Genomic DNA, 13,123 nt, shown 5'->3' on the forward strand with positions numbered 1-13,123 from the left:
CCTCCCTGTATCTTATAAGTGAGATAGCTCATTGGTTTTCTAGTTTACCCATTTACTTTTTTCTTTTTTGCACTAATAAATATTACATATATATTTTATCATAACCCCTCTTAATTACATGAAAGGTAGCATACTATAGTCTTTTGCATTTTTGATTTATCAGCCTATACTGGGTATCACTTATTAACCTTTCCTGGATAGAGATCTTCAACCTTCCTTATAATTTCATAGTTAGTATTCCCTTCTGCATATTCTATAGATAATTTAACCACTGTCCTATGTCTGGGCACTTGGTTTATTTCTTGTATTTTGCATTTACAAGCAATTTTGCATGGTATAATATGGTAAATTTATATTTTTCTGTTGTTGGAAGTTCAGGAAATCTGGTTCATCTTGGGCCAAATAGATGATACAAAATTCTCCTCCAGATCTAAATAATACACAGGCCTAAGATTTGTTTCTCATTGGAGCCTTTATTTTTCAATACTAACTTGAGAATAAACAAATACCTCCCTGTACATCTTTGTCAATTTAGACTGCTATAATAAAAATACCAGACTGGGTAGCTTTTGTAGAAATCTATTTCTTACAATTCTAAATGCTGGAATGTGCAAGATCAAGATGTCACCTGATTTAGTTCTTGGTAAGAGCTTTCTTTTTGATGTATAGACGGATATCTGCTTTGTCCTCCCATGATGGAGAAAGGGATTTACTTTGTTATGTCTCTTCTTATAAAGACATTAAGCCCATTTATGAAGTTCCCACTTTCATAATGTTATATAATTACCTCACAAAGTTTCCACATCTAAATATGTTGCATTTGAGATTATCATTTCAACATACGGATTTGTACAGGGATATAAATATTTAGTTGATAGCACCAAGGATCCCAGGGATTTTGAGGATCCCTGGGATCTCAAAATGTCTGCACGAGTCTTAATTAGCCTTACATAGCTTCAAGTCAATTCTGCTGCCCTCCCTTTTAATATAAGCTCACATTTGTAACACTGTAACTCTGGCCTACAGACCTCCTTAAAAACTGTCATAGGTTCTCTCCTAATTAATGGTTTAGTTTTTAAAAATCACCTCCTTTCTTTGGCACCTGATAAGTACCTTTTCTTTCTTATAAATTCAGTTAGACATATTTTTTAACATTTTAAAATATGTGGGAGTTTGGAGAGGAAGAATTCTCCTTTTGCTGGGTAACTTATGTGTACACTTGCATGGAATGTACCTTTCCCACACTATCTGCCTCCTCAGAGGAGTTTTCGTACATAAAACATCCCAAGTAACTCAGTGAGGAATTAACTTGATCCTAGAGTCAACTTTTTGGCACAGAAAGCATTTGGCTCTTACACCCCCCAAAATTTTCCATGTTCAAATTCAGAAAAATCAACAATGAAGGAAAATGTCTGGTGATAACCAAGGTAGAAGGGGTTGGCTGCATGATTTTTGAAATGTATCATTCATATAAAATATAAATGTTAATTTTATTTAATTATTTTATTTTATATCATATGCATTTTAGGTGATAATTCTAAAGAGAAATAAAATTCAAAGATTTGGAGTATCTGAACTCCACTTTTGGGTAAGGTTCAACATTTTTACCACAATTTCTTCAAATCCTTCTTTATTTCTATAAACTGAATACAAATAATGGACTTTAAGAATTGAATGATTTATAGTTAATAAATATTAAGCTACTTTCACAAGGTGGGAAATAGTCCTTAGCAACATCTGCAAGTCCTTTTCAAGAAGTTAGTTCATTTATTTCAGCACTACTCTCAGGCCTTTCTTCTTTACTTTTCATTCTGCTATACCCCTACTACCTTGCTTTCAATTTTTTTTTTCTATTTGCTTTGAGTTTTTTTTTTCTTTAGATTTAGTAACCTTCTCTTCAACATAACTCAATCTGTAGTTCTGTCCCTGCTGTCCATGTTTGTTTTTTCTGCATTTATTCATCATCAATCTTTCCTTCATCTTCCATCTTTAGATTCTTATTATCTTTGTCTTTTTAATATTTTCCTTACAATCTCACAGTTCCTTTGTAATTTCAACTCAGCCATTACCTGATCTTTGTTTCACTTGTTCCCAAATGTACACATGAGTGGCCCAGGTCACCTTTATACTTGTGTGTTATGTTACAAAGTAAAGTAAGTATTTTATTAGGTAGGTGTTGCAATGACTTAATTCTTATAATATCAGGCAGATAACATTCTTTTACTCTGGGTCTTTAATGTACTCTTTCTAAAAAATAAAATCTGCCATATAGAAGAACTGTGTGATTACATATTATATATTGTTACGGTAAAACTGGAAAATATAAGGTAAATATCTACTCAGAATACAAATGAACAAAATGGGATGAGTTTTGCCAGTTTTTCATTACTGGAAGCATTCTCCCACAACCATGATGAAAATGCACTTAAGTTATTGAATCACATTACTTTTCTAATGTGTGATATATGAGTTTATTTTATTTTAGAAAAATTGGCAATGCCTGTTTTTTAAGAGATTAAACCAAGAAATCAAAAGAAAATTTAAAGATTTTTATTTAATAATTGAACTCAAAAGAAAAGCAAAGTTTTAATTACAAATTATTGTAAAATGACAGCAAGTCAGCAGTGCCTGTGGATATTTAGGGAATTCTGCCAACATTGTGCTCAGAGGAAAGTTTATTATCTTGTATATTTCCAATTTTAGATCAGAAAGAATAAAAAGCTTTCAATTCAAGAATTTCAAAGAAACAAAAATCTGAATGAGGGAAAAGTTAAGATATTATGAATATTCAGCTTCAGTTCAGTTCAGTTCAGCCACTCAGTCATGTCCGACTCTTTGCGACCCCATGAATCGCAGCATGCCAGGCCTCCCTGTCTATCACCAACTCCCGGAGTTCACTCAGTCTCACATCCATCTAGTCAATGATGCCATCCAGCCATCTCATCCTCTGTCGTCCCCTTCTCCTCCTGCCCCCAATCCCTCCCAGCATCAGAGTCTTTTCCAATGAGTCAACACTTCGCATGAGGTGGCCAAAGTACTGGAGTTTTAGCTTTAACATCATTCCTTCCAAAGAACACCCAGGGCAGATCTCCTTCAGAGTGGACTGGTTGGATCTCCTTGCAGTCCAAGGGACTCTCAAGAGTCTTCTCCAACACCACAGTTCAAAAGCATCAATTCTTCGGCTCTCAGCCTTCTTCACAGTCCAACTCTCACATCCGTACATGACCACAGGAAAAACCATAGCCTTGACTAGATGAACCTTTGTTGGCAAAGTAATGTCTCTGCTTTTGAATATGCTATCTAGTTTGGTCATAACTTTCCTTCCAAGGAGTAAGCGTCTTTTAATTTCATGGTTGCAGTCACCATCTGCAGTGATTTTGGAAAACATACAGCTTATATGTATGTTTTTAAACTGATATAATTAATACCACCAGTCTCTTGCAAAAGGGAGAAATAAACCACCGTAGTCATCTAAAGAGCTATATGGCTAATTTTTTTTGAAAAGAGTAAAAGAAAAGGCAAAACTGTTTTGAACTGACACTTTTTTTTTTTTACGAAAACATCTATTTTATTACTCGAAGTAATTCTTACATGCCTGTGGAATAAAGATTATGTTGCATATCTTATTCTGTCATAATTGGGAAATTTGAAATCAAGGAAATCCTTATGTTTTTGAATTGAATGATAGTAAAACAATGTATAGGAAAATTGTCACTTATGAGTGATCAAACCCTAATTTTAATATTCTTTACCATCATACGGTAAGTTGGAAGAAAGACTCTTTTTCCCCTTGCTAGGTACTAGGTATTCTCTATTTTTCGCTTCTGTGTATCTTTAGCAAAGATAAGTATTTATGACATAAAGCCTAAACAAGTACTTTTAGGCCTAAGTGATTCACTTACAGTTTTCCTCAATAGGAACAAACTCAGTGCTTAATGGGAGACCTCAGTTTTTAGTTGCAAGGTAAATATTGAATTGAGCTTATGCTGAAATTTACTCAAAACCCAAGGGGAACTCTGTGTGTATCATAAGGAATGTAAATCCTTACAAAAAGGAAAACAAAATTTTATTGGTAATCTAAAGCTCAACATTCAGGAAACTAAGATCATGGCATCTTGTCCCATCACTTCATGGGAAATAGATGGGGAAACAGTGAAAACAGTGTCAGATTTTATTTTTTGGGTTCCAAAATCACTGCAGATGGTGATTACAGCCATGAAATTAAAAGACGCTTACTCCTTGGAAGGAAAGTTGTGACCAACATAGATAGCATATTGAAAAGTAGAGGTATTACTTTGCCAACAAAGGTCCGTCTAGTCAAGGCTGTGGTTTTTCCAGTGGTCATGTATGGATGTGAGAGTTGGACTGTGAAGAAAGCTGAGCACTGAAGAATTGATGCTTTTGAACTGTGGTGTTGGAGAAGACTCTTGAGAGTCCCTTGGACTGCAAGGAGATCCAACCAGTCCATTCTGAAGGAGATCAGTCCTGGGTGTTCATTGGAAGGACTGATGCTAAAGCTGAAACGCCAATACTTTGGCCACCTCATGCGAAGAATTGACTCATTGGAAAAGACTCTGATGCTGGGAGGCATTGGGGGCAGGAGGAGAAGGGGACGACAGAGGATGAGATGGCTGGATGGCATCACCGACTCGAAGGACATGAGTTTGAGTGAACTCTGGGAGTTGGTGATGTACAGGGAGGCCTGGTGTGCTGCGATTCATGGGATCACAAAGAGTCGGACACGACTGAGCTACTGAACTGAACTGAAGGTCAGGCATGAACGGTATGGTTAAGCCTAGGTTTACTCATGAACACTCAGGGAGACCTGGGTTCAGTGCCTGGGTTGGGAAGATCTCCTGGAGAAGGAAATGGCAACCCACTCCAGTGTTCTTGCCTGAAAATCCCATGGACAGAGGAACCTGGTAGGCTATAGTCTATGGGGTCGCAAAGAATTAGACACGACTGAGCAACTTCACTTTCAAGTTCGCTTTACTCATGAACATAGATTTTTAAATTCCATATATAGTAAAAATGACTCCATGGATCTAAAATACAAAAGAAAAGATTAGCAACCCAAAAGTAGCCATATGCATGTGTATGTGTATGTATATATGTCATGAAACTGAGTGAATCCAAAGTAGGATAAAGCTAACAAAATCCATGTTAAGGCACAATCATAAACTGCTGCAAACTAAAGGCAAAGAAAAAGTTTTGAAAACAGGGAGAAATGGGATATTACCTTTAGGCCCAAACAGATTTCAATCACACCAGACTTCTTTTCTATAACTATGGGAGCCAGAAGGATGTGGCACAGCATTTGAAAAATGCTGGAAAGAATTGTGAATGATAATTTACATATACAGTGAAAGTGTCTTTTTGAAATGAAGAGGAAGTAAAACGTATTCTCAGATGAAGGAAAACTAAGAATTTGTTTTTAGCAGAGCAACCCTTAAATGGAAGTCCTTGAAGCAGGAAGTAAATGATGAGAGAAAGAATCTTAGAACATTCAGAAGAAATAAAGGACAACAAAATGGATACACATAGGTGTAAATATAATTGACTATTTTTCTTTTGAGTATTGCCTTTCACGTGTTTCCTTTTAATTTTGTTTTTTTTTTTTATCTAGATGTTTGAGTCAGGCTTTTCATTTATTTTTACTCTAATTTTTACAAACTTTTTATTTTGCATTGGGATATAGCTGATTAAGAGTGTTGTGATAGTTTCAGTGGAACAGCAAAGGGACTCTGCCATACATATACATGTATCCATTCTCCCCCATTATTTTATTGATAAAAGTTTTTGAGGACATGCATTTTCTTCTGATCACTGTGTTACATACATTACTTAGTTTCTAGTATGTAGTTTTCATTACCTTATTTAAAAAAATTTTTTTTATTTTTTTTATTTAAAAATTCTTCAAGTTTGTGTTTCCCTTTCACTTAGGACTTGTTATTAGAATGTTTGTTATTAATAATTTCCAAGAGAAAGAGCTTTTTAGTCTTCTGACTTCATCTATTTTGTTTATTTTCTAGGTAATTCAAGGTAGTGCTTGGTTTTTTGGAACAATCATTTTAAAATTTCTGACATCTAAAATTTTAGGTGTTTCAGACCATGTAAGTACTTTCTAGTCAGAACATTAAGAGTTCTGTAAATGCATAGTTGGAGAAGACTTTGAAACCATCTATTTTAAAATGAAACCTCTATATTTTATGGAGGCTGAGTACCTTCTTCAAAGTCCCAAGCTGGTTATTGGCAGAGTCAGTACTAAAATCCTGTAGATTTTTTTCAGCCCACTAAGAAAAAAGTACATTAATGAATGGTGACTAAACCTTCTTGGAAAAATTATGTTAAATAGTTGGTTATATTTTGGTTAAAATACAAATAATTTGTTTAGCAAGTTACTGATTCATTATAAATGTAAATATGAACAGTCTGTCCTCAACTTTGAAGTATAGAACTCAAAGTTTTATTTATAATTAGACACTAAAGGTGTGATTTGATATCTTTAAAATTTTTCTTATATAAAGAATATGATAAAAATTCTGTATCTTTTCATCTTCTAGAACATATATGGACCACATCCCTAATGTACAGTGTTTCTGTCTGTTTAAGGCTCATGCCTCAAATGATGGCTGTTTTCAAAGATAAATTCCTATCAGCTAATTTGTTTAGGGAATAGAAAGCAGTGCATGAATTTAACTTTTGATTTTTAGCACTTTCTGTTTGGATAGAAGATAGATGAGTGTATCATGCAATAATCTACCCTGAAATTTACCATATCAGGTACTCTCCAGTTAGAACCCTGTCTGCTGATGAAATTGCTTCAAACTTAACAAGGGATTATCATAGTTAACTCTCTTAAAATGACAAGTGCTATCATTATCCAGTACAATTGGCCCTATTAATGGTAAATGAAATTTCAAAATATAAGGATTTGTCATTTACTATTAGCTTTGCATTATGGTTTATTAGGTTTATTTGTCATTCTTAAATTTTTATTCTTTAGGGGATGTATATTTTATGGTAAACTTTATTTAGGCATCTCAAGTTACTATTAAGTTGATCTGTGATTTTCTTTCTTGACTTGCCCTACATTGTCACTCAACTCTTTACAAATCCTAAAACATACACACACACATACACCCTTGGTATTCTTAAGTGACTTCTATGTGACAACTGTGAGAAAGACTTGAAACTAAAGTGGCTTGGTTAAATTATCATTAGTCACCAGCCCTACTCTAAATTGGAAAAATAAAGTTTAACTGTGAAGTATGTTTGGTACTGGTAGATAATGCAATAATGAGTAATTGAAAACCATAATCATCGAAGTTGATATAAATAATTTATGTTCTTGTAAAGTAATTTGAATTACTGCTTTGCATACCAGATATTTTTCTTACCTTCTAAGGATGCAGCGTAAAAATAATTGTCTCACCAAAGTAAATAATAAATGATCAGTAGAAAATAGTTCTACATTGGATTTAGTTGATGGTATTTATTTTAAAGGCCTTCCAGACCAAGTAACTAAATCAGAGTGGTATGTATAGTTGTTGTAATTCTCTTGAAGAATAGCTTCGTTGTTAATGGCTTCAATGTATGTCTGAAAAATTCAAGAAGCACCAAAAAATTGTCCTTAATGTATGAGGCTTTGTGAAAATGACAACACACAGAAAATTTGTTAATGATTTACAGTATGTGGTAAAAGGGGTTAACATGAAATGTTTTGTTCTTGATAAATGATCTGATCATAAAATTTCATGGTCAACTGCATGGTGGTTTGTGCCCAGCAAATGTTGATTTTAGCTCATTCTTTATATTATCATCTTATTTACTTATTTTTCCTGACTTCTTTTTCCTTTTCATTTCTCTTGATATTTCTATTTTTTTTCAATTTTTTTCATAACTCAGCACATAATGGGGTTCACTGTATTTTTTGTTTTCTTGAAGGGACATCCATGTACCATGGATATATCTTCTCTGTAGACATTATTACTGCTGCAGCAAATCAATTATTATTAACTATAATTATTTTTATAATTTTAATTTTTCTTCCAGATTCGCCTGAGTGACCTTATTGCCGCCAGAATCTTAAGATATACAGATTTTGATACCTTAATTTACACCTGTGCTCCTGAATTTGACTTCATGGAAACAGCGGTATGAATGATTCTTTTATTTTTTTCCTCTACAGGTATGATGAGTTCTTGCTCTTAAGTTTCTCTTTAATCTGAAACTCAAAAATTTTATTTAGAAACACCCAGTTTACTTATTCTTATCATTTTTTATGATAACTTTTGCTAGTAATATGGCCATTCTCATCTAGTTTCGTACATGTAAAATCAGTAAACAGTGGCCCCTACCAGGGCAAGTGCACAGGATGTGACCTATGGTCAATTACTATTATTGTAGTTCAGTTACTTTTCATAATCTAGGTCAGTTGGAGGTATGAGAGCCTTCAGGAAAAATAAACCCAAATTACTGTTTTATTTTTTTAAAATTCAATTTTCTTTCACTTAATATCTCAAATATTACAAAATTTTATAATAAAATGTTGCCAAGTAAATATGCTAGTAATCATATATTATTCTCTTATCTGTCAAATCAGTCATACATTCATTCAAAAACAATTATTGACCATTAATTATCTATGAGGCAGTTTGTAATAGGACTACAAAGAGTTAAATAACTTGGTTCCTGCCTTTAAGAAATATATCATGTAGTTAAGTGGTAAATCACTCCCTATCACAACTCATGAGAATTATTTAGCTGCTGCTTTTGTTTCAGTATTTATTTATACTTACAGTAATTACTTTGGAGAAGGCAATGGCACCTCACTCCAGTACTCTTGCCTGGAAAATCCCATGGACGGAGGAGCCTGGTGGGCTGCTGTCTATGGGGTCGCACAGAGTCGGACACGACTGAAGTGACTTAGCAAGCACAGTAATTACTTAGTCTTTCTCCCTTGTTAGTCCTATAGTTTCACAAATGAAAATAATAGAAACTTAAAGCCCAGGAGATGATAATCTAGGGCCCAGGGATCAATAAACACACATTTTAAAACTTACTATTATATAAATAAAGGAAATAAAACTCAAGAAAGGAAAAAATAATATCCATAGCTAATTTTGCTTTAATAGTTTTTATCATTATAATTTTTGATATATTTGTGCAACTCATTATAATTTTGATTCTTATGTTAGAATATGAAACTTGATAATATATATTCTGTTAATGACAAAGATATCTTTTACCTTTAAGAAATCTCATTGTGACAATTTGACATAGACTTTTATAGTAGTATAAACTTTAATAAAAAATGTTTGGAATAATTTGCTATATTTCAGACGCCAGTGCGATATTCAAAGACATTACTGCTTCCAATTGTTGTGGTGATTACTTATGTTATCTTTAAAAAGGTATTTAAAATTTTTTTTTACTTGCTTTTGGGTTTAAGACAAGGACTTAGGTTAGTGCTAATAGCTCAGAATTCTGTCTTACTTTTAGGATGACTCTTCCCCTCCCTGAAACCTTTTTTTATTCAGATTTTTCTTTATCTCACTTTATATGGAGTTTTTAATTTTATTTATTCTTTCAAAAGAAGCGTGTCAGTTACCCACTGTCTGGTAAGAACTATGTTAACACTGTAGGTACGCTGGGGTGAATAAGACGAGTCCACCCTCTCTGGAAACTCACAGTCTGATCCAGTGGGAACAATAAACAAAGAATTTCCCAAATGATTAGATAATTGCAATTGTTATTAGTACTAAAAAAGAAAAGTAGAATACATTTTCAGTATCTTTCAAAATAAGACACATTCGAAGAAGTCTTCATCCATTTTGAAACATGAATAGAAATTTGTATAGCCATTAAAATATCATTCTCTACTGTTCACTGTTTTCACACACAAAAAAGATAGTATTATCACCATAGAAAAGCTAGTGTTTAAAATACTACTGGAAGATTTTCTTGGTCTGGGAGTAGTTTATCTGAAAGCCTGGTTAAAGACAGTGGGTCCTCAGTTTTTTAGCAATTTTGAACCGTCTTTATTTATATCATTGAAAAATTGCCCTGCCTTTAGTCAGTAGGTGTTTTATGCTTTTAAGCAGATAGCAGTAACATTATTTCTCTACTGTCACAGCAAGTTGTCTCTACTTCAGCTGGTTCTGTTGAAGTCAGTATTCTATATTTAAAGTCAAATTGCCTATCTTTCTATGTAGTTTCAGTTCCCGCATTTCTTATTATTTTGTTTTCACATCGAAGATGACTAATTTATGAGTGAAAAAGACATTCCCTCTACATCTGTGCTGCTTCACCCCTGGTCTAGTTCCCTAGGCACCACTTGGAAAGTGTCAGGAATAGACAGAGGTGATGAGAGGGAGTGAGTAAACCGCACACAAGTTTGCTGCTCTCCCTTGCTTTGACCCTGCTTAGCTCGAGTCGAGATTAGCCAATTTCTCTATTCCATCATGTCAGCTTCTGTTACTCTTATGAGGTCCCACTTGGAAGTACTAATGCAAGAATTAACTATTCAGTGGGGGAAATATCCAGCACAGGAGAAAATGACAGCTAGATCTACTATTAACTATTTTAAAAATAAAGATATAAAGTCTCATAAATGTAATACTAGCCCCCAAACATACCACAGCTCAAACCATGTTTGTGCAGTAGCTGGCATGCAGACACACGTATCCCCAGACATATACACAGACATAACCATCTCCACACATATACACATATATACACATACACAGACATAACATACAGTATACACAGACATAACATCCCCACACGTATACACAGACATAACCATCCCTGCAGCCATTAAAGCTTAACTCCACTTTTGCATCCACATAAATGCCTCAGTCTTTATTTGTCCTGTTATGGCTTATTTTCCACATCAGGGATACTTCTGATGTTCATTTAACTTTTCACTTGTGTGAAATCTCTTCTGGGAAGGAAAGGAGCAAGACATGTGTAGTATGATTCTACCATGACACTAGTGAATCTTAGACTCCTATAAATGTGTGTGTTCTGTTGTCTGTACCTTTGAATAGGCTTTTGCTTGTCACAAGGAGTGTAATCTCATTTTTGTTATTTGAAACATTCTTCCTTGCAGGATGCTCTTGGATCAATGAGAGAAGTTAAAAATTCTAAACTTAGATTTAACATTTGAGTCCAAATTTTATTATGTATTTTTTCAATGGTTATCTGTGAGTTATAAGCCACATATCATGCAGAGTACAAAATTTTAAGTTCTTGTAAATTTCTTGTCTATAAATGCTGCTGAAACCTCTTTGGCCAACGTTAGCTTCATACTCATCTTTACTCCTCCCTCTCTCATCATTAGCTGATACATCTTGATAAGTGCTCTTAAGCCTTCTGTAGCAGTCACTTCAGGCTGAGGTAGACCAGGGAAGCAGGTATGCCACAGCTAATTTTATAATAATCAAGAGTTTGAGGTAGGAATATAGTCTTTGTAGACAGAGATAGAGAGAGAGTCCTAATTTCTTAGAAGTTTGACATAAAATAGCCTCTGAAATACCTGGAGAAACCTGCCTCCTTTGTGGAAACAGTCCCCCAACTACAGCTCACTTGCATCTAGTAAAATATAAATTTAAACTCCAGTCAGAAGTTACCCATATATAAACCTTAGAATTTTAGACCTGAAAGATTTACTCTAGTACCTTTTATTTTCATAGAAAAGGAGGTTACAACTTCAAGATACTGCTTTCCTAAGGCAGAGCTGGAACTACATTGTTCCCAAGGACTTGTTTTAACAACAAAAATACTTCTTTCTAGTAGGGATGTCTTTGTTAATGAATCAGGGCATTTTAAATACCACTTAATTCCTTAGACATTTCATCAATTTGATTCTGTTCACAGGCTTTTCGTGATATTCTGTGTGTCTTGTGTGCAAACACTTATCTAAGGTAATTATATCATAGTTGTTTTTAATATTCAGTTATTAAATAACTTACTATAATATCAGTTTTCCAAATGAATGTACATTAAACTTCACCATTACGATTACGAAAGGAAACATGAACCAAACTTAGATTTCTTCTTCTTGGGAAGAAAAAAAAAAAGACTGTATGATGGCTGTGTCTCTTTTATGTATTTGGACTTGTTTTGAAGGATTTATATTTGTGAATTAACTCAAAGTTTAAATTGGTTTAATTTCATATACCACTACAATTTAAAGTCAGTAAACAGAAGTAAGCTGAAGTTATTTTTGGTGATTTTTTTTAACTTTCAGAGAAAGCAACTTGCTTTTCTGAGTATTCATGGAATAGTTTTTCCTACATTTATGGTTAAAACTGTTTTATTACATTTATTTGTGGTTTTAGTAGTCACTAGAATTATGGTATAAACAAATACAAGCAAAATATAACTAAAGCACACACTGTTATAGGACATGAGAAGTAAATTGTGAGGAAAACTTCATCTGAGAAAAAATTTTAACTCAGATTGCATTATATTTGTACATATAGCCATTAGATTTATTGTTTTTAAATAAAGTTTATTTTTTAGGCCAATTTATATTTACAGAAAAATTGTAAAATTAGTGCACAGGGCTTCCATGAACCCTATGCCCTCTGCTTATATTTTCAGTAAACAACTTTGTATGGTAGCCAGAAGAGCTAATTAGAATCTTATACTTGAAATGGTAAAATCTTATTTGTTGAAATTGTTTCCAAATCAAGAGAATTAATAGATCCACTCTACCTTGTTCTGGTCAGATGGAGCCCAGAGGATGTGTCTTGACATTCTAAAAACAATGTTTTTAGAGCTCTGAAAACTATTCATATAAGGAGTGCATTAAGAGACTTGAGATATTTAATTGAATAATAGATGATGAAGGGGTGCATGGCAAGTGTGCTAAGCTACTTCAGTCTTGAATGACTCTTTGCAACCCTGTGGACTATAGCCCTCCAGGCTCTTCTGTCCATGGGATTCTCCAGACAAGAATATTGGAGTGGGTTTCCACACCCTCCTCCAGGGTATCTTCCTCACTCTGGGATCAGAACCATGTCTCTTATGTCTCCTGCGTTGGCCAGTGAGTTCTTTACCACCAGTGCCACCTGGGAAGCCCATGATACATGGCTGCTGTCTCAAAAAAACT

General features: G+C 34.0%; 1 protein-coding gene across 1 annotated transcript in view; it reads left to right on the top strand.

Annotated features, from left to right (window-relative positions):
• The window catches only part of DPY19L2 (dpy-19 like 2), a 90,045-nt gene that overhangs the window by 50,867 nt on the left and 26,055 nt on the right, over nt 1-13,123 (top strand). The window contains 5 exon segments of the mRNA NM_001206782.1: nt 1,529-1,588; nt 6,033-6,113; nt 8,056-8,157; nt 9,345-9,416; nt 11,884-11,930. Coding sequence (NP_001193711.1) covers nt 1,529-1,588; nt 6,033-6,113; nt 8,056-8,157; nt 9,345-9,416; nt 11,884-11,930 — 362 coding nt within the window.

Source organism: Bos taurus, chromosome 4 (assembly GCF_002263795.3).
Source record: "Bos taurus isolate L1 Dominette 01449 registration number 42190680 breed Hereford chromosome 4, ARS-UCD2.0, whole genome shotgun sequence".
In the NCBI taxonomy this organism is placed as follows: Eukaryota; Metazoa; Chordata; class Mammalia; order Artiodactyla; family Bovidae; genus Bos; species Bos taurus.